This window comes from Mirounga leonina, unplaced genomic scaffold (genome assembly GCF_011800145.1).
Source record: "Mirounga leonina isolate KUSES-001 unplaced genomic scaffold, KU_Mleo_1.0 Mir_175, whole genome shotgun sequence".
Taxonomy (NCBI): Eukaryota; Metazoa; Chordata; class Mammalia; order Carnivora; family Phocidae; genus Mirounga; species Mirounga leonina.
The window spans coordinates 32,685,561-32,711,235 of record NW_023270453.1 but is presented as its reverse complement, the minus strand read 5'-3'; the positions used below and the strand labels follow the sequence as shown (position 1 = coordinate 32,711,235).

General features: G+C 43.4%; 1 protein-coding gene across 7 annotated transcripts in view; it reads right to left on the bottom strand.

The window, feature by feature from the left end:
- Window positions 1-594: 594 nt before the first annotated feature.
- Window positions 595-25,675, bottom strand: part of MRTFB (myocardin related transcription factor B) — a 271,910-nt gene continuing 246,829 nt past the window's right edge. For all 7 annotated transcript variants that reach the window (XM_035022304.1, XM_035022303.1, XM_035022302.1 and 4 more), the window contains 4 exons: window positions 24,310-24,468; window positions 23,821-23,958; window positions 8,198-8,258; window positions 595-6,038 (listed from right to left, as the gene is read on the bottom strand). In XM_035022304.1, the coding sequence (XP_034878195.1) occupies window positions 5,506-6,038; window positions 8,198-8,258; window positions 23,821-23,958; window positions 24,310-24,468 (891 nt within the window). In that variant the 3' untranslated portion in view covers window positions 595-5,505. The remainder of the gene's footprint in view (window positions 6,039-8,197; window positions 8,259-23,820; window positions 23,959-24,309; window positions 24,469-25,675) is intronic.

Genomic DNA, 25,675 nt, shown 5'->3' with positions numbered 1-25,675 from the left:
CCATTTTATTTCACCAGAGCAAGGAGGCAAGTATCATGCTGTTTTCCTCAAAACTTTATCTTAGCCGTGGGCTTCTAAATTGAAAATTAAATGCCATTTTAGGAAAAGAATACCCAATTCTAAAGACCAGTTTTGTATGGTCGATAAAAACACCTCCTGTAGCTTTCTGAAACTTGGTTACGTTGAAGGACTCTCTGGGTCTTTGGGGAATTTTGTTGGTGGCTTTACTGCTACCAAAGTGTGCGCGTTTCCCCCGTGCGTGGACGTGCTCTCCATGCTTTATCAGGCCTTCCTTCCCTGCAGTGCTTCCTTACGCTTGTAGGAGAAGGAACATGACTTTGGTGTCAATGTTGTCACGTTCAAGCTCAGCCAGTCCCGGCTTCTATTTTGTACCCCGCGTTCCTGGGCTTGGGGGAGGGAGGTCCCCTCGACGTGTGAGCTGCAGAGTTCGCCTCGGTTTTGTCTGTGGCCAGGTGCTGTGAGGGGTGTTCTGAAGGTGGGGGCCCCTGCGAAGCCCGTGCCCGTGCCCAGCTCTGCTGGGGCTCGCCCGACCCATAGGGTGTGGTCCGCCCTCCGCATAGCAAGGACCGGTAGTACATCAAAATGTTTTTTATTTGAGACACAAAAATGCAAAATTGCTGAGATATCAAACGTTTCCCGACCGGCTACAATACTGCCACTATGTACAAAAGATCTGATGGTAACTGTGCACACATATAAAAATACAGTATGCGTTACTATGTACAGTACATGTGCAAAATGTATGGCATTCAGACATGATACGGAATTGATTTCAGGGGTGCAAACAGCAAATACAAAGGCATCATGGTTTTCTTTTAAAAAACAACATAAAGGCAATACATGAATGGACCCCCCGATTGCCATAATTTTTTTGTTTATTAAGCTAGTGCTTTAGTAAGCGGGGCTCTGTAGGTTGGTATCTTTCTCCTTGTTTTCATAAAGTGAGATGCTAAGACATAATGTGACCATGAAAATAAGAAGAGAAACACCTATCACTCTGTGTTTCTATTGCAAGCAAGAGAAAAGGAAACTAATCTGCACTTAGGAAGAAACTCTGTATTACTACTAAATATGTATTATTCTTAAACCAACAAAACAAATCTATACTATTTTACATGAAAACAACAGAGAAGTATCTACATCTTTGTGAAAATTATAACCTTAAATGGATAATACCTTTTTGGGACTGACTGTTGAGATCTCGTTAGTCTCAAATTTTAAATAAAAAGTGCCTCCTTTTGGCAAATACTTGGCAATGCCTTTGGTTCCTTTAAAGCAAGTTTGCATTACTCTTGGTTACTTGAGGTTAAGTACTTTTGGTAGATACTAAACCCTCTCCTAAATGCTCCCTCCTCGTCCCCAGTCAGCAAGTTTCCTTACAGCAGAATGTCGAGAGGTAATTGTTATGAGTCTCGGTGATTCTATGAACTTGGTTAAAGCTTTCTCTTAGTAGTTGGCACAAAGCTCTGTTGAACATGACTAGCTGTACTGATTATCGCCAATGACCTGTTTAGATTCCAGACGGCACCTCTGGTCTGAGATTGCCATCCTGCTGTCACCGAACGGTGACAGTTCCTGGTCACAATTCACAGAGCTATGTGTTAGTGCAGAGGGGGAAGCGCTCTTTTGTAAACACGGGCAGCTGGGTGGCGCCCGGGCCTTGAATCCGAGATCGCGGCTTAGAAAGCCTCTGCGGGGACGCACGTACTCCTCGGATAGTGCGAGGAGGGGTGAACGGGGAGCACACGGGGGCCTCCTTGTGGTCCTGCAGGCAGTCACTTCACAAATGGAAAAGGTGGCCCGGACAGACCCGCGCATCGGCAGGGTTGGAGACAGGGCAAAGAATGGCCGCGTCTTGTTATTTTCCAGTGGGGACTACAGCCACTTAGGTGAGCCGAAGCGCAGTTAGGATGCTCTCCAAACACACAGACCTGCCCTCGGAAGCTGTGCTCCTCGACGGAGCTGCCCTTCCAGTTAACGCGCTTGGATCACCTGGGCTAATTCCGTGGCCTCCAGGGCAGTGGACAGTTCGGTAGTCTGCTCTGTTGCCAGGGGTCAGGAGGATGCATGTGTGCGGAGAGGGGTGACCCAACAGGGAGGGTTCTGTGTGGATCCGGAGAAACGGGCCGTCCCTCTCTAAAGTGACCACCGGCAGGAGCCTGTCTGGGGACGGGAGAGGGACTGTCCCATCACTTGTGGGGACAGCTGCATGGCTGGTTTCAGCCTGGGAATTCTGAACGGGCGCCAAAGAAAGCGAGGTGGCCTGGAATGATCTGGGGGGGGGGGAGGGCAGAGGAAGCCTGAGTCCACTGTGGTGACCAAATGGGTGACACGCTGCCAACACATCACTGGGAGCTGCACCAGACTGCCTTCCGAAATCGCACTTCCTAAAGTGTCAGTTACATGGATCACAGAACCGGGCAGTTTTTAAAAAGGAAACTTAAATAAGATCTCTCTAGCATTACAAAAATAGTCCTATAAAACACAGAGTATCTGAGCAAGAAATCCCACGAGTTGAGAATATATCTATGTACAAATATGTGGCCAGTACTGTACAGTAGATTGCACAACTCAGGAAGAACGCTAGCACGCGAACCCCCAGCAACACGCCGGAGGGGCCTCCCTGGACGTGCGCTGCTGAAATCTCCAAGGTGACCCCAGGCCCCTGGACTCGCAAAGCCCGGAGAAGCTCTGGGCTTTCCGTGCATCCTGCCCCGGGGCACACGAGCTGGTACTTGCATACCCTAGAGAGGCAAGCTCGATGCGCGGTGTCTCGGGAATATTCAGGGAAGTCAGACTGGACGGGAGGGCGCACGTCCAGGAGCTGGTTCTTTCCTTGGCAATATGATGTTCTGCAAGACGGCGGACCACACTCCCACGTCTACGCTACACGCACGCATCCCGGCCGGCTTGCCCTGTGCTTTATGGCTGTGACGATAAAGATAGTCCTCTGTGGGGCACGCCTTTCCCGCCGCTTACCCTGCGTACAGCGAGTCAGGTCAGAGGGGCCTCGATGACAGCGTCGTCTTTGGTCACGTCACCTGCTGCACACGTCTGCGTCCTCACGCTAACCTCGAACACGGAGCTGGGACCCCGGACGGCGGCCTCCCTGCCATGCAGGCTGTCGCCCGAGCCAGGACGGGAGGGCGCGGCGGAATGGTGCGAGTGGGGGGCTGGTGGAGTTCGGGTCGGGAGGCTCCTTGCCCTCCCTTTCGAGGAAGCCCTGTATGTAAGGGTTTGAACCCATGTGTGAAGTGGGTACTTCAGCAATTCCTAGTCAAAAGCAAGCAGGCTAGTGGGCTGGCATTCTCTGCACTCAAGTGTGTATTTTTGGACAGCACCCTTCCTGTGGCACGTTTCAGACCTTGTTTTGAAAAAGCAACGGGAGAGCCGAGGGCGAGGAAAGCATCTCGGTGCGTAACTCAGGCTGGTGGAAATACAAAGTCCATGAGAGTCAACAGCGCTAGCTGGTCACTTGCCTCCTACGAGTCCACGTGTGGAGGAGGTAAGCCCCAGACAAAAACCCACGGCCAAGACCACCCTCAGACAGTACCTGCCCAAGTAGACAGCCCTGTCCCCGGAGACAGGCCCTTCTGGAAGGGACGGACTGGGGTCGCCCGTCCCAGCTGGGGTGACACACTCTCTTGGCCTGGCTCACATGGCGGCGTTGTGCTGAACCAGGTTACTGGATTCCAGGCGTGGGATAACCAGTTTCTAAACGTTTAAACTACTCCCTCAGACCACACTGAGCATAACCGCTTCTGCCCTGAGCCCTTTCAAAGTCTTTCAAGTTGGGAAATGCCAGTTAACAGAGGGCTCCAGTGTTCTGGGCGGCTGAATACTGGAAAAACAAACTTTCCTTACATGGAGTAAAATCTACAAACCAAGATAAAGATATGAAGTAAGATCAGCTCTTAGGCAAAGCGCAAACCCAGCAGTGATGCCCAAATTCTTTCCGAATAATGGGTCAGGTTGGCTCTTTCATGTCACTGTGGGAATATCACCATCTAAGGACCCAGAGAAAGCAACCTGACCCTCGGGTTTACACGAAGTGAGGTGTAGAGCGTGATAATATTATTTAACAAACACCTTCACACTTTTTTGGTAGATTTAGGTTTTTTTTTTTTTTCCTTTCAGTTATTTACATTTTGTCATATCCTTAAATGACTAGCCTGAAATAATTTTGGAAGTCCTGTGATAGTTGGCATTTTAAAAAATTCTTAAACTACTCAGCAAATGTGTGATAACTTCTTTTCTATATAAAACGACTAGTAAAACCTCCAGTTTTTCTATCTTCGGCTTGCTAATCTAGTGAGAGCTCGGGTATATCATCCAGTTACAAGCCTGAAAAATGACCGTCTGGGAAAACGGCTGAGAAGAGGCGGCCAGAGCTGGGGCCCGGCAGCCAGCCCGCTGAGATTCTCACCCGGAGCCCCTGCAAGGAACATTCGGGGCTCCTGGCACACTTCTCCTCTGCCCTCTCTTTGCAACTCAACAGCTCAGAAGGGTATTTTACACTAAAGCCTTCCTTGGTTCTTTGAGATGGGTCTGGTTACCTGAAATCAGTCGGCATTTCTTTAAATATGGAAATACACATGGCTCAAGTACTCTAGAAATAGTTGAGTTACTAAAACAAGTAGGACCACTGGATACCCAATTCCTTACCCCAATGTAGGCTGTACATACCACAATGTCAGAGTGTACATACAAATGTCTAATATACACATTAAAATCCATCTAATCAACCCCGAGGGTCGCTAATAGAATTTTCAGTGTTATCAGTATACGTGGACTTTGTACAGTGGATGGTTTAAAAGGACAGTATTTTGGAGACATCAGGTGACAGTGAAAGATCTTCCACTTCAATTTAAATGTGGGAAGCTACGGTAAGATTCCCCAAATCACAAACTACGACACAGGAAAACGATGTTGGTTTCCGAACGGAGGCAGAAGTCTGCAGCTGCAAGCTGTCTGGGAACGGGCGGGCGCCCTCCACGGCCTCTGCTGCCCGGGGCCCGGCTCCGGCCTGTTCTAGGACAGACCGCATGCAGGGGCCGCTCACCTCCCGCCACGGGCCCTCTCGTAGGGAGTGGAGCTGTCTGCCTTGTAGGTGGGGTCTTAAGGTGACCGCAGAGGCGTAAGTGTAGTTCAGTTGATGACCAGAGCATCCTCGTGTCACGCTCCTGCACACGTCACTCTTCTGTCTTTATTCATTCCTTGCCAAAGTCTGGAGAAACAGGTGAGTCTTCTTTGACCAGTGATTTTTCAGAAGGCCCTGTGCTATGTTAAGTTGTAGAAATTCACTGCTCAGTGCAGTGAAATGTTTTCACACTCGGTTTCCAGGCTGTGACCATCTATCCCTTCTTCCCGTGACAACATATTGTAATTGCAACAATGCAACTATGGATCTGTCTCTAAAACCTGACCTTTGAGAATGATCTTCATCTTCTTAAACGTCATGGACTCGAAGGACAATCTGTGATGTTAGTCCCACGGCAAGGGCAGGTCCTGTGGATCTAGAAAGTCAGCGGAGAACATGCTGGGAGCGGGCGTGCTGAGGGGAGTGAGTCCTGATGCGTTAGGCATGGTAATGTCCAGCCACTCCATGTTGTCCAAGTTTGAGTCCGAAAGGTCAAGTGACAGACATGGGGTGCTGGCAGCAAACTGGGCCTCGGAAGTCTCCATGGGGGAGTGTGAGTGGTCCAGCACGCTCGAGTGACTCAGCAGATCGTTCTGGAGGTCCTCGATCAGAGAGAAGGGCTCCCTGTCATCACTGCTGCTTTGTAGTGGAGTAATTTCGTTGGCTGAGGGTAAAGTGCCATCCAAGAAAGCTTCCAGCTGGTTCTCTAAGCTGGCAGATAAACTGCTCATGGGTTCTAAGGAGATGGGTGGTGCCATCTGGACTTGTGGTGGTGGCCGGGACACCACTGTGTTGACTGGCATTGTGGTGATGCTGGCTGTCACTGGTCTCATTTTGGAAATAGGCGAAGGCTCCTCTTTGATAGGGAGGGAAATCTCTGTGCAAAATAACAGAAGTGATCAGTAAGTAATGATTTCTACTCTGGAAACATTTCTATCAATTACCAGGACAGTTGTTTAACTATTCTGTGAGGACTTAGACACAGACCATCGTAGGGGTAGGAGGAAGAGAATGCTGTTGGTCAGGTATGCTCCTTGGTAACCTAGAGGGTGATGGCTCATTTTAGTTAAACAAAGCATTTAAATTTATAACATTCTGATATGCTTTCTATCCTTTTTAGTAAGAGTGGTAAGCATCACATGCAGTTGTATGCCACTAGGTAGGAGTCGGTGGATTTATTTGAGTATTTGATCTTTGGGTCCTTGTTCTCGGTTACTTCAGGCTTCAGACAGGCTACCGTGGATCTGCCATCACTGTGGTTGCCACCCTTAAAGTCAAAAGGTATGTCCCGTTTGTGCAGACATGAAGTACCTTCTGAATATCATGACGGATCTAATTATATTCTTTTTCCTATTACTGTTACAGTTGAACTGCGTGCCCAGTTCAGCCATATATGTTCTGCATAAAGTTCTAAAGAGATACAAAGCCATCTTATTTTATTCCCGAATTAAAGCTAACACACAGCTCCTTTGACCTTCTTTACCTTATTTTTCTGACTTTTTTGTCTCGTTTTCTGAGTTTACCTAAAATCTTAAAGATCTGGCAGATGTGTTAATAAGCACTGATGATGAGTTCTTCCTTGCCAGATCAAGTAGAAAGTGAAGGCACCATCTGCTCTAGATACCAGCGTTCATTTAATACATTTATTTGGATAAAGTTTCTTTTTTACTTTCTTATGGGTATCTCATTGGTTTCATTTCTATGCAAATACGGGAGGAGAAATGGATCTGCTAAGAGCTGTGGGAACTCAGTGACTGGGATGCAGAAACACTCAGACTCCTATGTGTGAGTTGTCGACCATGTGGACTGACCGTGTGCACTGTGTCGACCGAGTGGACTGATTCTTCTCCCTGCGTGTGTCTTGAGTACAGTTTGTTGTTTGTCATTTCCTGTAGTCCGCTCTAGAATTGTTCTGAAAGCTGACAGTTCTAGGTAACCAGTCTCAGAATCAACTCTTTAAATCTCTGTTTTCATTATCATTGGTATTCGTTCACAATAATATAATGTCCTCATTGGATACTTGGCCATTAAAAAAAAATTACTTGTAGGAAATAACTCATTTGATGACTTTGTCACATTTTAATTTCTAAGTTTAGGCTGTAAAAATTACTCCCTTTAATCAATGAGAAAGTCTTTATTTTCACCAGGTTTGGCAAAATGCATTAAAAAAAAAAAAACACCACCTTAAAATCAGGCCGTGAAACGTTTATTTCCATAGCATAGATAGAAGTTATTTTCCGAGGCCAGTGTAGTTCTTAGAAAAAAAATCTATCTGCGTGTGTAGAGCTATAATTAAATATCAGGAATTTCCTTGTGTCTTCAAAACCAAATAGTACCTGCTATGAACGGAGAAATTTTGACCATTGTTTAAAAATCTAAATAAAACTCCTTTCATCCAGGTAACTTAAGAATACTTTATTCCAAAACAGCATTTTCAATTTTAAAATACTGATTTTTATACTTATTTTGAAAGATACATTTGCTGAGGTAGAGATCCTTGATTTTGTGTGTGTGTGTGTGTGTATGTGGTTAATATCCTTTATCCCTTTTTAAGATGATACACTATAAAGGCTAAGATTTTCAATTACGCGTAGAAAGTGCTTAAAACTGCCTTTAAATTTTCACCAAGATACTAGGGCCTGTTCTACGTAAGGTGGTTGTTACAACATTAGTGTGTGCAGCCGAGTGCTTTTATCCCCCTCACAATCACCTATGTATGGGACAGGTTTTGAAGTTTTTCAACGTGGAATTTATATTTGGCTCTACTTGGCTATTTTGAGATGGTCTGTTGTTTTCAGCAGGCATAGATCTATGGATAATATCTAACATTATGTTATTGTTTTAAGCTGAAACAGTGACTTTTCCTCCATTTGTAAGTTGTTTTAATGTCCTAATTGAACATATTGAAAACAGTAAACTTGGTTGGAATTAGACTACGTTTCTCACTACTCCAAGATAGGCCGTGAACTCTAAAGGAAAATGTTCATAAACTTGTCATAAAAGGTTACTCGGGGTGTGATGTGACTTGTGACTTACCTCCACTCTTAATGAGGATATCAAAGAGGTCGTCCATCTGCTGGCTGTGTGCATTGGAAATCTACAACAAAGGAGAATAGAGATTAGCCTTCTTTCCTACAGGCGCGGAAGGATTATCTAATTGGGAGCTCTGAGCAACCTTACAGAACATTTAGTTCTACTCTATCATTTGCTAATTTTGAGAACACTGAGGTCACCAGAGACATTAAGCCATTTACCCAGTGTGTCACAGCTGATGAGCTGACAGAGCAAGAATGGGGCCGATAACCTAGATCAGCTGACCTGTACATTTCCCTTACTTTTTAACACTGCATTTTGAGAGGCTGCTAATACTTGCTTTTAAAAATACTTTATTCATTTGCATTTAGGTAAAAATGTAAGGTATGTATAAAGGTGATCATACTATATTTTTTCAGCTTTCCTGAGAGTTAGCTGACCTCCAATCAACTACACTTATATAGAGTGCACAGTCTGTTAAGCTTTGACGTCTATATATACCCATAATACTGTCAACAAAATCAAGGTAGCAAACCAACCCATTGCCCTGCAAGTTTCCTCACTGGCCTTTTGTCATAGTTCTCTCATCTCCAGACAACCCAGTGATGGCCTTTTATGATGATAGAGGAGTTTACTTTACATTTCCTCGAGTTTTATAGCAATGAATCCACATAGTATGTGTACTTTTGGTAGTGGAGGAGGCTTCTTTCATTTAACATAGTAATTCTGAGATTTATCCATGTTGGAGAGGACACCTTAGGAATATTTTTATTGCTCAGGAGGTTTGTTTTGGTTGTTTCCATTTTTTGGCTGTTAGAAAGCAAGCTGCTGTGGACATTTGTGTACAAATCTCTGTACTGGGTAAATATCAAGGAGGGGCATGCTGGAATCAGAGGGTAGCTATTAAGAAATGGCTGTTTTGCAAAGTGATCATCTTTTCCCATTTCCACCAGCAGTGTGTGGTATTTCCAGTCGCTGCACGTTCTCGTCAACACTTGGTACGGTCAGTCACTGCAATTGTAGGCATCTGCCAAGTGCATCGTAGTGGCATTGCACTGGGGTTTCAATGTGCATTTTCCTAATGACTCATAATGTTGAACATCTTTTCATGTGCTTGTTTGCCATCTGTGTATCTTTTTTTTGCTGAAATGGCTGTTCTAATCATTTGCCTACTCCAGACTTAGGGGTACTGTTTACATGCTGTATCATTTTCCAATTACTTACTTTCAACATGTGTCTTTGTATTTAAAGAATGTTTCTTCAAACCAAGAAACAGACTCTTAGCTAGAGAGAACAAACTGATGATCACCAGAAGAGGGGGTGGGTGGGTGATGGCTGAAATAGGCGATGGGGATGAAGGAATGCACTTGTTGTGATGAGCACAGGGTGATGCATGAAAGTGCTGAATCACTATGTTGTGCATCTGAAACTAATACTACATTGCATGTTAACTGGAATTTAAATAAAAACTTAAAAAATAAAAATTTGTATCACCTAGGGGCGCCTGGGTGGCTCAGTCAGTTAAGCATCTGCCTTCAGCTCAGGTCGTGATCTCAGGGTCCTAGGATCGAGCCCCGCATCAGGCTCCCCGCTCAGAGGGGAGCCTGCTTCTCCCTCTCCCTCTGTGATTGCTTTTGCACTCTCTCAAATAAACAAATAAAATCTTTAAAAATTTATATCAGTGAAAAAAAAAGTATGCCTCTTATAGGTGCATGCATTAGTTCTCTATTGTATTACACGTTAACAAGTTTAGTGGCTTAAGAGTTATTTTCTCACAATTTCTGTGGGTCAGGAATTTAGCAATAGTTTAGATAGGTAGTTCTGGCTTGGGGTCTTTCATGGGAATGTAGACAAGATGTTGACCAGGCTATAGCCATCCATCTTCAGGCTTCGCTGGAGAATGTCCTTATAGAGACGGCTCATTACATGACTGGCCAGTTGGTCCTGGTTATTGATGGGAGGCCTCAGTTTCCCTTCACATGGGCCTCTCCAGAGTGCTGCAGGATGGTCCACGTGGTATGACAGCTGCCCTTCTCCAGAGCCAGCATCCAAGAGAGAGCAAGGTAGGAGGGGCATGCCGTTTATGAACTAGTATCAGAAGTCCAACACCATCACTTCTGCCCATGCTATTATAAGCGAGTCACTCAGTCCAGCTCAGGGAGGAACTGCAGACATCTTAAAATATAGTTGAATCTGTTTTTAGTCATTTTGATAATTTCTGCATTTTAATTGTATTGTTTTCTCCACTAGCATGTCTTGTGCAATCAGTGATAGGATTAAGTTTGGGTTTACCATTTTGCTTTGATTTGCCCTGTTGTTCCTCCTAAGGTTCTTGTCCTTTAAGCAAGCAAGCAAGTAAGTAAGTAAATAAATATATATTCATTTGATTTATTTTTGGAATTCTAACTTAATCTATTTTATAAAAGCTGTACTACTTTAGTTATTGTAGGCATACAGTATACATCCTTAATTTTTTGTAGGTTATTTCATGTACCATTGTGTATAAAATATAAAACCCCTGTAAACATAAAGATCTACTTCCTCCATCTTTTATTAGGTATTTTATTTTTTACAGTGTAGGTTTCTGGTGATGAATTCTTATTTTTTCTTTATCTGAAAATATCTTTAGTTCACTTTCATTCTTAAAGGACATTTTTACTTGATAGAGAATGCTGGTGTGACAGTCTCTTCCTCTCTACTAAGAATTTTAAAGACATTGTTCTGCTGTTTTCTGACTTCAGTAGTTCCTGATGAAAAGTCAATCATAAAACAATCATAAAACAAATTGTTGTGTGCATTGTGTTGCTTTTCTCTTGATGCTTTCAAGATCGGCTCTTTAATTTTTGGCTTTCAATAATTTGACTGACTAGGCCTTCTGTTTCTCCTGCTTGGTGTTCATTGAGCAACTCAAAGTTATAAACTTGTCTTTCATCACATTTATGAAAAATCTGACCAATATTTATTTCTTAGAATATTTTACCTGCCTCATTCTCTTCTCAGAGTCCTATTATAACCATCCTAGACTATTCGATATTAAATAACATGTCTCTGAGGTTCTGTTCTCCTTAAAAAAAATCTTTTGTTATTCACAGTGGATAAATTCTGTTGATTTACAAGTTCGCTAACTTTTTACCTTTTACCTACTACCTTTTTCACTGTCCTTTCCATTCTGTGAAGACCATCTATAATTTTTTTTCATTTTAGAGATTTTTGTTTTATTAATTTCATTAAAAAATCATTTCTCATTTCCATATTTGCTATTTTTCATTCATTATGAATCTATTTCCCTTTACATCATTGATAGTTATAATAGTTGTTTTAAAATCCTTATGTGCAAGTTCTAACATCTGGATTAGCTGGAGTTGGTCTTGGTTGATTGCCTTTTGTCCTTGAGATAGGGTTGCATTTTCTTCCTTATTTGCACACTGCATGTTATGAATGGCTGTTATGGACATCAAATTGTGAAGCCTCTGTATTCTGTTGTTTTTCTCAGATGAGTGGTTTCTTTTGTTTTAGCAGGCAATTAACTTGGTTGGACTTGACCTTCAAAATGTTTTTTTGGGCACAAGTTCCAATCACAGCTCACATCTTTTATCTGTAGCTCAGCTTCTATGACCACTCAATGTCTATGTGGCTTAGGGGTTAGCTGGAGATGTGGACAGACAGGATTTGGGGATCTCCCCTCTAGTTCTTTCCCTTTTTGGGTTGCTCTCAACTAGGCTGACTTCCCGGGGCGTAAAGGCTATGGTTTTTCTACCAGTAGCCTTACCACTTAGCTTGACCCCTGAGTAAAAGCAGCATAAAGAGGGAACTCATGCTATCTTTTTTTTTTTTTTAAGATTTTATTTATTTATTTATTTGACAGAGAGAGAATGAGAGAGAGAGCACATGAGAGGGGGGAGGGTCAGAGGGAGAAGCAGACTCCCTGCCGAGCAGGGAGCCCGATGCGGGACTCGATCCAGGGACTCTAGGATCATGACCTGAGCTGAAGGTAGTTGCTTAACCAACTGAGCCACCCAGGCGCCCCGGGAACTCATGCTACCTATCACCCTTCCTCTGAGTGTGGACTCCTCACCAGACTGTGACTGCATCTATTCACTCTTCAATGCCTTCGTGTTACTGCCAGGCTGCACCTGTGGAAGACTTCCTTTGCCAATAGTGGAATTGGAAGTCTGAGTAAACGTATTTGAAAAACCTCAGGATGCTCGGAGTTTGATGCTTAACGGTGTATAAAGAATACCAGACACTGATGTAGAGCTGGGCTCCCTCAGTCTATAAACATGAACCAGAGACAGATAAACGGCAGGGATTCCGATCAGCTGTCTTAGGTTAAAGTGAGGTAATCATTCTTTGTTGTTGTTACATGTATCAAGTGAGCAGGCTATATTGATCTAGACATGAGCACCAGGTTAGGAAGGATGAGTGCTACCACTTCATTCTCTTAAAAAACTGCAGCTTAAGCTCTTTGCCTTTCACTCGCCTCTGTCCCTCGGTGAGGAGAACAGACGTCACTGCCAACGGGGAGGCCGGTCTAGTCCAGCACCATTTGTCCCCATTCTTTGTGTAAATGTTGATAACTATTTCTGAAATGTGGTTTTTCCCTCACAGCGAAGAGGCCCTGCTGAGGACGGAACTGAAGAGACCTTTTGCAACTCCCATGGTTCTGCTCCTTTGGTGCGAAGCGCATGGCAGCCGTCTACTCCCTCAGGGAGGCAGTCCGCCCTGCACCCCACCGGACGCTGCTGCCTGGTCCCGAGCACTTGCTACGGCTGCTCATCGAGGCAACCAGGTAGGTCAGGAGGAGACCTCCCTGGCTGAGGGCACTGGCTTGGTTGGTGCCTGCTGCAAAAAGTGTTGACAGCTCTTGGTGGCATACGACCCAGCAGGCCACACTGAGTCACCCCACAGAACGTGGGGGCCGGGGGGCACCAGCACAGCTAGGCTGACGGCCCTGCTATTTGCCGCGAGTACTAAACAGTCTTGCTCTGACCTGCTCTAGCTTGTCATCTACTTTTAGTACCCCCAGAGTGGGATGAGGCTCACCTGTTGCATCCTCCGTGTGGCAGGGGTTCTTTCTTGAAACTTACCTGAGTTTAAGTTTAGATGGGTAGGGAGACCAGGAGAAAGGTTTAGGGTAAAGGTATGACAAGGTTATTGTTGTTGGGCACCCACCATAGGCCAGATGCCTTTACAGACAGGAACTCTATTCCCATGTCTTGGAATAGGGAGCAACAAGGCCGGCTCAGAGGACGGATAAGCACCTTGTGTATCAGTACATAGTGAAGTCAGGAGGACCGCAGTCCTGTGTCCTTCAGAGTGCATTTGCTCAACATACTGGCAAAGCTGCTTGCGTGAGCTGGCAGTGCTGTGGATGAGAGTGGGATGAAGCAGGACAAGGTAGGTGTAGGTGCCGAGCTGTCTTGATGGCCAGCCAGGTGCAAGGTCAGTTTCATGCCACCCTGACAAATGGTGGCTTTAGAAAAGATGGTGGAGTAGGAGGCTCCTAAGCTCACCTGGTCCCACGGACACACCTAGATAACAGCCACATCAGTACAACTATGAAAATGACCTAAAGACTGGCACAACACACTTTCCACAGTTAATGATAGAGAGGGGGATACATGGAAAAGAGCAGGAGAGGCAGAGATGCAGTAGGGATGGTGAGACTAGCAACAAATGAGGGGGATACCACAAGCGCAGAGAAGGGAGAGGACCCTCCATCAGGCACTCTGGCCATGGGGGACCTGCACTGAGAAGCTTTGGAACCCAGTGGGGCTTAGCTCTGGGAGAGCTGGATGGCAATAGGAAACTGAGTCCCACCCTTCAAACAAACAGCCCTGCTGAGATACAGCATCGAAGCAGCAGTTTGGAAAATGCCTGGGCTATAAGGGAAGACTTAGTCACTAATCATGTGTTGGAGAGGCAGTGACCTTCGCGAGACTTTGGCAAGAGTAAAAGAGCTGGGGGACACCGGGGGGGCACCATTCCTCTGCCTGAGCCTAGACCCCCGACACTTGCAGGAACCAGTGCCAACACCCTCCACCTACCTTGCTAATACCACACCCTGCTGTGCGTTCTCCTGGGCATTCACACCATCCAACCTGCCCTACTTTAAGCAGCCTTGGCGGGGATCGGCTCCCCTCCAAAGTGACTCCTGCCCCGGGCAGAGGGGAAGATTAATTCTACTGGAGCCCCGGGAGCGGGCTTGGAGCAGACATCTGATCTCGGAGACAAGGCAGGGACAGTGCCCTGCAGGTTGGTCCAACCATAGCCCTGGCAAACGGGCTGAAGGCAGGGATCTGGTCTCATCCAACTACAAGACCAAGGCAGCCCCAGTCTGGCCCCTTAACCAGCACCGAGAGCAAACCCTGCCACAACAGGCAAAGTGGGTCACTGTAGCCAACTGGACTGAAGGCAGACACGGCTCAGCCAGAACAGTAGGGTGCATGCAACACACATCAGAGACACCCCTGAAGCAGCTACTTCTGGTGAGCAGAACACATGGTACTACAGGGCACTACAGGACCTCTTCTTCATGAGGTCACTGCTTTCAAGAGCAGATGTAGCTGACTTTCCTAGTACGTAGAAACAGACAGATTTAGACAAAATGAGACAGAGGAATGTATCCCCAAATATAAAAAAGAACCAGAGATGAAGAACTCAATAAATGAAATTAAAAATCTACAAGAGGGAATCAATCATAGATGAGAGGAAGCAGAAGGATAAGTCAGCTGGAAGACAGAGTAATGGAAAGCAACCACGCTGAACAACAATGAAATAAGAAAAGGAAATGAACAGGTTAAGGGAACTCAGCAACACCATTAAGTGTAACAATATTCACATTATCAGGATCCCAGAAGGAGAGGAGAGAGAAAAGGGAGCATAAAATTTATCATCTAAAGAAGTAATAGCTAAAAACTTCCTTAATCTGGGGAAGAAAACATACAGATCTAGGAGGCACAGTGAGCCCCCAAGAAGGTCCACACTAAGACACAATAATTAAAATGGCAAAAGGCAGTGATAGTTTTGAAAGCACCAAGAGAAAACTGCCATATGCAAAGGAAACTCCATATGGCTATCAGCTCATTTTTCAGCATAAACCTTGCCAGAAGGGAGTGGTAGGATATATTCAGAGGGCTAAATGGAAAAAACCTCCATGAATACTCTACCCAGCTAGGATATCCTTCAGAATTGAAGGAGAAAAAAAGAGTTTCCCAAACAAAACGTAAAGGACTTCATCAATCAGATTTACAAGAAACATTAAAGGGAATTCTTTGGAAAGAAAGGGCCATCATTAGGAGGAAGAAAATTGGGAAAGGAAAAAATTTCACAGGTAAATATAAACATAATAAAAGTAGTAGATTAATCATATAACACCCAGTATGAAGGTTAAAGCGCAAAAGCAGTAAAATCAATTATACCTATAAAATCAGTCAAGGGATTCACAAAATAAAAGGATGTAAAGTATGACATCATATACATAAAATGTGCAGGGGGGAGGAGTAAAAATTTAGTGTTTTAAGAATGGGGGCAAACTTAAACGACCATCAACTTAATATATATTTGCTATATGCATAGGATGTTATCTGTCAACCTAATGGTAATCACAAATCAAAAACCAGTAATAGATATGCAAAAAAGAAAGAGAAAGGAATCCAAGGATATCACTCGGGCAAGACAGGAAAGGAACAGAGAAAAAATACAAAACCAACCATAAAACAAGTAACAAAATGGCAATAAGTACATACCCATCAATCATTAGTTTGAATGTAAATGGACTAAATGTTCCAATCAAAAGACACAGGGTGACTGAATGGATTAAAAAAAGCAACATCCATCTATATGCTGCCTACTGGAGACTCACTTCAAACCTAAAGACACATGCAGAATGCAACTGAAGGGATGAAAAAACATTTATCATGCCAATGGAAGTGAACAGAAAGCTGCCATAGCAATACTTACTCTGTCAGACAACACAGACTTCAAGACAAAGGACACTACATAATGATAAAGGGAACAATCGAATAAGAGGATATAGCAATTGTACAAACACATAAAGCAACTATTAACAGACACAAAGGAAGAAATTGACAGTAGTACATAATAGTAGGGGACTTTAACACCCCACTTACATCAATGGATAGATCATCCAGACAAAAAACAAGGAAATAGTGGCTTTGAATGATACCCAGATGAACCTAAAGTATATTCAAACCATTTCATTCAAAAACAACAGAACACACATTCTTTTCAAGTACAAGTGGAACATTCTCCAGAACAGATCACATGTTAGACAAAACAAGTCTCGATAAATTAAAAGAGACTGAAATCCCATCATGCATCTTTTTCAACCACAACGGTATGAAACTAAAAATTAATCACAAGAAAAAATCTGGAAAGAACACCTATGTGTGGAGGCTAAATAACATGCTACTAAACAATAAATGGGTCAACCAACAAATCAACAGGGGAAGATTATAGCAATACAGGCCTACCTCAAGAGGCAGGAAAAGTCTCAAACAACAGTCTTACACCTGAAAGAGAAAAAGAACAAACAAAGCCCAAAGCCAGTAGAAAGAAGGAAATAATAAAGATTAGAGCAGAAATAAACTAAACAGACTAAAAATAACCACAATGGAATAGATCAGTGAAACCAGGAGCTGTTTCTATGAAAACACCAACAAAATTGATAAACCTTTAGCTAAACCCATCAAAAAAGGAGTCAAAAAAATAAAGTCAGAAATGGAGAAGTAACACCACAGAAATACAAAAGATTGCAAGAGAATGAAAAATTACATGCTAACAAATTGGACAACCTAGAAGAAATGGATGAATTCCTAGAAACGTATTACTTTCCCAAAGTGAATGAGAAAGAAATAGAAAATTTGAACAGACTGATTACTAGCAAAGAAATCAAATCAAGTAATAAAAAAACTCCCAACAAAAGTCCAGGACCAGATGGCTTCACAGGTGAATTCTACCAAACATTTAAAGATGAGTTAATACCTATTCTTTTCAAACTAATCCAAAATAGAAGAGGAAGGAAAGCTTCTAAATTTATTCTACAAGTCCAGCATTACCCTGATACCAAAACCAAATAAAGACACTACAAGAAAAAGAAGACTATAGGCCAGTGTCTGATGAACATAGATGCAAGAATCCTCAACAAAATATTAGCAAACCTAATTCAACAATAATGAAAAAGATCATTCACCAGGAACAAGTGGTTTTTATTCCTGGGATGAAAGGGTGATTCAATACTTGCAAATCAATCAATGTGATACATCACATCAATAAGAGAAAGGATAAGAACTATATGATCATCTCAATTGATGCAGAAAAATTTGATAAGGTACAACAGCCATTTATGATAAAAACTCAACAAAGGTTTAGAGGGAACATAGGTCAACATCATAAAGGCCATATATGAAAAACACCATATTCAATGGTGAGAAACAGCTTTTCCTCTAAGATCAGGAACAAGTCAAGGATGTCCACTCTCACCGCTTTTATTCAACATAGCACTGTAAGTCCTAGACACAGTAATCAGACAACAAAAAGAAAGAAAAGGCATCCAAACTGGAAAAGAAGAAGTACAACTCCTATTTGCAGATGACACGATACTATATGTAAACAACAGTAAGGACTCCACCAAAAAACTACTAGAGCTGATAACGAATTCAGTCAAGTCACAGGATACAAAGTTATATATAGAAATCTGTTGCATTTCTATACATTAATAATGAAGTAGCAAGAAGAGACATTAAGAAAATAATCCCATTTTTACAACTGTGCCAAAAAGAGTTAAATACCTAGGGATAAACTTAACCAAGGAGGTGAAAGACCTACAGTCTGAAAACTATGAAACACTGGTGAAAGAAATTGAAGATGACATAAACAAGTGGAAAGATATTCCATGTTTATGGACTGGAAGAACCAGTATTGTGAAAATGTTCACACTACACAAAGCGATCTACAGATTTAGTGCAATCTCTATCAAAATGCCAAATTTCCATAGAACCAGAGCAAACAATCCTAAAATTTGCATGGAACCACCAAAGAACCCGAAGAGCCAAAGCAATCTTGAGAAAGAAGAATGAAGTTGGAGGCATCACAATCCTAGTTTTCAAGATAAAAATCTGTCGTAATCATAACAGTATTACACTGGCAGAAATAGAGACACACAGATCAATGAAACAAAATAGAGTCCAGAAATAAACCCATTCTTCTATGGCCAATTAATCTATGACAAAGGAAGCAAGAATATACAATGGAGTAAACACAGTCACTTAAACAGTGTTGGAGAAACTGGAGGCCTTTTTTACACCATGCACAAAAATAAACTCAAAATGATTAAGGACCTAAATGTGAGACCTGAAACCATGAAAGTCCTAGAAGAAAACATAGGCAATAATTTCTTGAATATCAGTCATAGAAACATTTTTTGAATATATGTCTCCTCTGGCAAGGGAAACAAAAGCAAAATTAAACTCTTGGGGCTACACCCAAGATAAAAAGCTTCTGCAGAGCAAAGGAAACCATCAACAAAGCAAAGAGGCAACCTACTGAATGGGAGAAGATATTTGCAAATGATATATCTGATATATGTACATATTTGCAGAATATATAAAGAAGTTACACAACTCAATATCAAAAAAAACCCAATTTCTCCAAAGAAGACACATAGATGGTCAATAGACACATGAAAAGATGTTCAACATCACTTGTCATCTGGGAAATGCAAATCAAAACCCCAAGGAGCTATCACTCACACCTGTCAGAATAGCTAAAATCAAAAACACAAGAAATAACAAGTGTTGATGAGGATGTGGAGAAAAACAAACCCTGGTGCACTGTGGGTGAGAATGCAAACTGTGCAGCCACTGCAGAAATCAGTATGGGGGTTCCTCAAAAAATTAAAAATAGAATTACCTTATGATCCAGAAATCTCAGTACTGGGTATTTATGCAAAGAAAACAAAAACACCAATTTGAAAAGAGATATGCACCCCTATGTTTACTGCAGTGTTATTTACAATAGCCAGACGATGGAAGCAACCCAAGTGTCCATCCATAGATGAATGGATAAAGAAGTTGTGGTATATATATACACAATGGAATACTACTCAGCCTTAAAAACGAATAAGCTCTTGCCATTTGCTACAACATGGATAGACATACAGGGTATAATGCTAAGTGAAGTAAGTCAGTCAGAGAAAGACAAATACCAAACGATTTCACTCATATGTGGAATTTAAGAAACAAAACGAACAAAAAAGAGACGATCAAAATACCAGACTCTTAAATACAGAGAACTGGTGGTTGCCAGAGGGGAGGTCGGTCCGGGGATGGGTGAAATAAAGGGGATGAGCACTGAGAAATGTATAGAATTATTGAATCACTATATTGTACACCTGAAACTAATCTAACACTGTATGTTAATTATACTTGAATAAAAAGAGAAGAATAGAGAGACCTGTATAAAATACATGCCCTGGCCATCATCACATCTATCCTTAACGTGACCCATTCCCCAAGGAGAAGTTAAAAGAAAAACCTCGAGTCTGAGTAAGTAGGAAGTGCAGGTTACAGCTGCCAGCTGTCAGAACTGTCTGGGAGTCTTCACAGTGCCTGGTATTTGGGTTTAAAGTAGCATTTACAGGAGAAGCATGGGAAATGGCAGAGTGGGAGGATCCTGAGCTCACTTCCCATGGACACATCAAGTATGTAACTAAATATAGTGAGACTCACTCTGAAAATGACCTGAAGACTAACAGAACATCTCTCTCCCACAGCTAAAGATATAAAGAAGGCCACACAGAGAAGGGAAGGAGGGGCAGGGATGTGGTCAGGAACCACCCCTGGCACGGTGATCAATATCACCCACGAGCGTGGAAGTCCTCCACGAGGAGCGAGGGGGATCAAGCCCCACAGTGGGCACCCCCCCACCCTGGGGATCTGCAATGGGCAGATGAGCCCCCAAAACCTCTGGCTTTGAAAATCAGTGGGGCCGGAGCCGGAAGGCTCTAGGGAGCGGAGATTCTGCTCTTAAAGGGCCAGTGCATTTTACCACTTGCTCTGAGACCCAGCACAGAAGCGGCAGTTTGGAAAGTGTCCGGGTTATATGTGTAGGAGACTTACTTTTTAGGGCATGTGCTGGGAGAGCAGGGATCTGTGGGAAATCTTTGTATGAGTGTAAATACTGGTGGGGAACCAGCTCTGACACTGTCCGTCTATCCTTATCTTGCTAGCACTGCTTGCCCTGCCCACCAGCACACCCACAGACGTCTTGGCCCAGAACAGAAGCGGAGTGCACACAGTCCACACAGAGGACACCCCTGGAGGGCCTGGTTCTGGTGAGCAGGGGGGACTGCATTCCTGGGCCTCACAGGACACCCTCTATACAAGGCCACTACTTTTAAGACCAGGAGATGTAGGTGGCCTACCTAATACACAGAAAGAAACCCAGAGTCAGGCAAAATGAGGAGACAGAGGAATATGTTCCAAATGAAAGAACAACACAAAATCTCAGAAAAAGGACTACATGAAACAGGGATAAGCAATCTTCCTGATAAAGAATTCAAAGTCACGGTCATAAAGATGCTCACTGGATCTGAGAGAAGAGTGGGTGAACTCAGAACTTAAACAAATAAACAGAAAATATAAAAAAGAACCAAAGCTGAAGAATAAAATAAAATGAACTGAAAAATATACAAGAGAGAATCAACAGCAGATTAAAGGATGCAGGAGAACAGATGAGTGATCTGAAAGTCAGGGTAGTGGAAATCATCCAAACAGAACCGCCAAAAGAAAAAAAAGAAAAAAATGAGGTTAGGTTAGGAGACCTCTGGGACAACAAGTGTACTGACATTCGCATCATAAGTGTCCCTGAAGGAGAAGAGAGAGAGAAAGACCCAGAAAACTTATGTGAAGAAATAATAGCTGAAAACTTCCCTAACCTGCCTAACCTGCAGAGGGAAACAGACAGCCAGGTCCAGGAAGCACAGATAGCTTCAAACAAGATGAACCCAAGGCTGCCCATATAATAACCAAAATGTCAAAAAATAGAGACTCTAAAAAGCAGCAAGAGAAAGGCAACGAGTTATGTACCAGGAAAGCTGAAGCTTAGTTTTCAGCAGGAACTTTGCCAGAAGGGAGAGGCATACTATATTCAAAGTGGTGAAAGGAAAAAACCTACAACCAAGAATACTCTACTCAGCAAGGCTATTATTCGGAATTGAGGGAAATATAAAGAGTTGCTCAGGCCAATAGAAGTCAAAGGAGTGCATCACCACTAAAGTGGCCTTACAAGAAATGTTAAAGGAATTTCTTTAAGCAGAAAAGGCTATAACTAGAAGAAAATTATGAAAGGAAAAAGTTTCACTGGTAAAAGCAAATGTATAGTTAAGGTAAATCAATCACTTACAAAACTAGTATGAAGACTGAAAGACAAAAGTAGTAAAATTAGTTGTATTTACAATAATTAGTTAAGGAATTCACAAAATAAAAAAGATGTAAAATATGACATCATATACATAAAAAGGGGAGTAAAAATGTAGTACTTCTAGAATGTGTTTGACTTAAGCAACTATCAACTTAAAATAGCGTACTATAGACATAGGATATTATGTATGAACCTCATGGTAACCACAAAGCAAAAGCCTATAATATACAAAAAATAAAGAGAAAGGAATCCAAGTATAACATCAAGGAAAGTCATCTAATCACAAAGAAAGAAAGCAAAAGAAGAACTATGAAAAGAAATACAAAAACAACCAGAAACAATTTTAAAAAATGGCAGTAATTACCTATCACTTTAAATATAAACAGACTAACTGCTCCAATCAAAAGACATAGGGTTCCCAAATGGATGAAAAAAGTTAAGACTTATCTAATATGCTGCCTATAATAGATTCACGTCAGACCTAAAGACACGTACAGACTTAAAGTGAAGGGATGGAAAAATATATTCCATATAAATGGAAGCAAAAAAAAAAAAAAAAACCAAAATGCTGATGTAGGAATATTTATGACAGACACAGGGTTACTCAGTGATGGACATTAGGAGGGCACTTGATGGAATGAGCACTGGGTGTTACATGCAACTGATGAATCACTAAATTCTACTGAAACTAATAATATGCTATATGTTAACTAAACTGAATGTTAACTAAACTGAGTTTAACTGAAATACGCTACATGTTAACTAAACTGAATGTTAACTAAACTGAATTTAAAAATAAAACAAAACAAAACAAAAAAACCAGACTTTAAACCAAAGGCTGTAGCAAGAGGCAGAGAGGGGCACTGCATAATGATAAAGGGATCAATCCAGAAAGAGGCTATAACAACTACAGATATCTATGCATCTAACACAGGAGCCTCTATCTACCTGTCTATCCATATAAAGCAATAATTAACAGACTAACGAGAGACATTGACAGTAATGCAGTAATAGTAGGGGGCTTTAACACCCCACTTACATCAACTAACAGATCATCCGGGCAGAAAATCAATAAAGAAACAGTGGCTCTGAATGACACATCAGACCAGACAGACTTAACAGATATATATGGAACAGTCCATCCCCAAACAGAATACACATTTTTCCAGAGAAGACATCCAGATGGCCAACAGACCTAGAAAAGATGCTCAACATCACTCATCATCAGGGAACTACAAATCAAAACCACTAGAGACCACTTTGCACCAGTCAGCATGGCCTGTATCAAATCAAAAAGACAAGAGATAACAAGTGTTGGTGAGGATGTGGAGAAAGGGAGCCCTGGGGCACTGTTGGTAGGAATGCAAACTGGTGCAGTCACTGTGGACAACAGTATGGAGGGTCCTCAGAAAATTAAAAATAGAGCTACCATGTGTATTTGAAGAAAGCAAAAACATTAATTCAAAAAGATAAATGCACCCTTATGTTTATTGCAGCATTACTTACACGAGCCAAGATATGGTAGCAGCCCAAGTGTCCGCTGATGATGTAGGGATAAAGATGTGCTATACCACTCACACACAGGAAAATTACTCAGCCATAAAAAAGAATATTTTTCCCATTTGTGACAGTAGGGATGAACTAAGAGGGAATTATGCTAAGTGAAGTAAGTCAGAGAAAGACAAATACCAAATGATTTCACTTATATGTGGAATCTAAAAAACAACAAATGAACAAACAGAACAGAAACCGACTCAAAAATACAAAGACCCTGGTGGTTGCCGGAGGGGAGGAGGGGTGGGGGGAAGGGTGAAATAAGTGAGGGGGATGAAGAGGTACAAACATCCGGGTACAAAATAAATCACAGATGCAACGCACAGCATGGGGGATACAATCAGTGATCTTGGAGTAACTGTGCGGTGACAGATGGGAACTACACTTATGCTGGTGAGCATTCCATAATGTCTGTAAATGTCCAGTCACTGTGTCGTATGCCTGAAACGAATATAATATTGTACGTCGACCCTACTTCAATTAAAAAAAATAGCATTTAAAATGCCAAGGAGGCTCCTGACTCTGAAATTTGTGTTTCTTTCGCGGCAAGTACATCTTCGACAAGGGATTCTGTGTGAGGATGACACCCCAGATGTAAGCCCGTGGACATGGCCACTGGCCTCACTTACCTCTGGAAGGGAGGACTGGGCGCTGCGCGTCTGCTTGATGGCCTCCTCGTAGCGGGGAGGGTCTTTCGTCTTGGGGACCGGGCTCCCAAACAGGGAGTGCTGGACGACACACTGCTGGGGTGGCGGGGGCGAGCCAGGCTGAGGCAAACACAGGGAGACACATGTCAGCTCTGGGCAGCGAGTTTCCTCAAGCCCCGGCCAGGCAGGGCTCTGCCCTCAGCACGGGGCAGCCCCATCATGGCATTCCTCACCTCGCGAGCCTCAGGACCTAGAAGCCATGCGGCTGACGGGGCCACCTCGTGTAGAAGGGCCACCTTTACTGTGGTAAGAGCGAGGCTGCCCCCTAACAACTGTCACCACGGTATTTTGGCTGTTTTGTCCCATGCGTACTGATACTCAGTCCCTCCAAGGCGGAAGCGCTGGGTTTTGGAATGCTCTCGTACCCCAGGAAGCACCCCTGTTGCTGGTGCTCCGTGCTCACAGCATTACCTTACTGGAAGTGGTAGGTCCGTTCTGCAGGGAGGCACGTGGGGCACTTCTGGACTGCAGAACGCTGGTGGGCGTCTTACTGACAAAGGGCTGCTGGACTGCTGGAGCGGGTGCTCTCGGGTAGGGGAGAACGGTGTTCGATGCCGAGGTTGTGAAGACCTGTAACGAACCAGTGTTTTCCACTCAGTGTGTTCTTTTGCTCTTCCTACCAAAGAAAACCATGTCTTCGGACAAGGGGTGGCAAACGTTTGCTGGCAAGAGCCCTTAAGTACTCAGCTGAGGGCTTGTAGGCCCCGGCTCTCCAAGGTAGCTGATCCCCTGTGCGGCTGCAGCCCAGAGGTGGCCTCGACAACCCGGAAATAAATGGGTGGCACTGGGTTCCAGTCAAACTTTACCCACAGAGACGGGCCTGGAGGCCACAGTTTGCTGACCCTGATCTTCCGGCGTCAATCATCCCTTACTCAGTGGCCAGTCTTCGATGGCAGCGGGGACCGCACCTTCCGGGAAATCAGCATTTGCTCAAGAGTAATTTTTCTCTTAAGCGATAGCTGAATTTCTCCTGTTCCTCACCAGGGTGATCTCATCTACTCTCATGGCTTTAATGTTCACGATTAAGCTAATAACCCCCCAACCAACCCCTCTTTTCCAGCCTTGCTCCCAAGTGCCACAGCCACATTTTTTATAACCCTTATAAACATAACTTTGGGACATCTTAAATTTAATATATTCCAAACTAAACTTTCCCCTTTCCTCCCACCACCTCCAGCCTCTGAGGAAAAATAATTCTTGGTTCTACCGTGATTTATTTTTAAAACTTTGGTAAATGGAGCCATCAGTCTCCTCTGCTTTCTCCCCTCAGAGCTCACACAGCTTCGGAATGCCTCCTGAATCAGGCCTCTGTTCTCTGCTGTCCTAATCCAGGCCCTTGCTATTGATCCCTGGAAAACTGGCACAGTCTCCCTGCTGAGCCTCCCTCCCGTCAGCCCTCCACAACAGTTCCGGCCTTCACACCCACACCTGATGGAGCCCCCACACTCCTGGCTCCTCTGTCCTTCGTGGTAAAACCCTCCTGTCTGGCTGGCACACGAACCTTCTACCACCTGGCCCCTTTTTAGCTGACCACAACGGCCACACGTGCTGGGGCCACACTCAATTTTCCAGTTTCTTTCTTTTTTTTTTTTTTTAAAGATTTTATTTATTTATTTGACAGAGAGAGACACAGCGAAGAGAGGGAACACAAGCAGGGGGAGTGGGAGAGGGAGAAGCAGGCTCCCCGCAGAGCAGGGAGCCCGATGCGGGACTCGATCCCAGGACCCTGGGATCATGACCTGAGCTGAAGGCAGTCGCTTAACCAACTGAACCACCC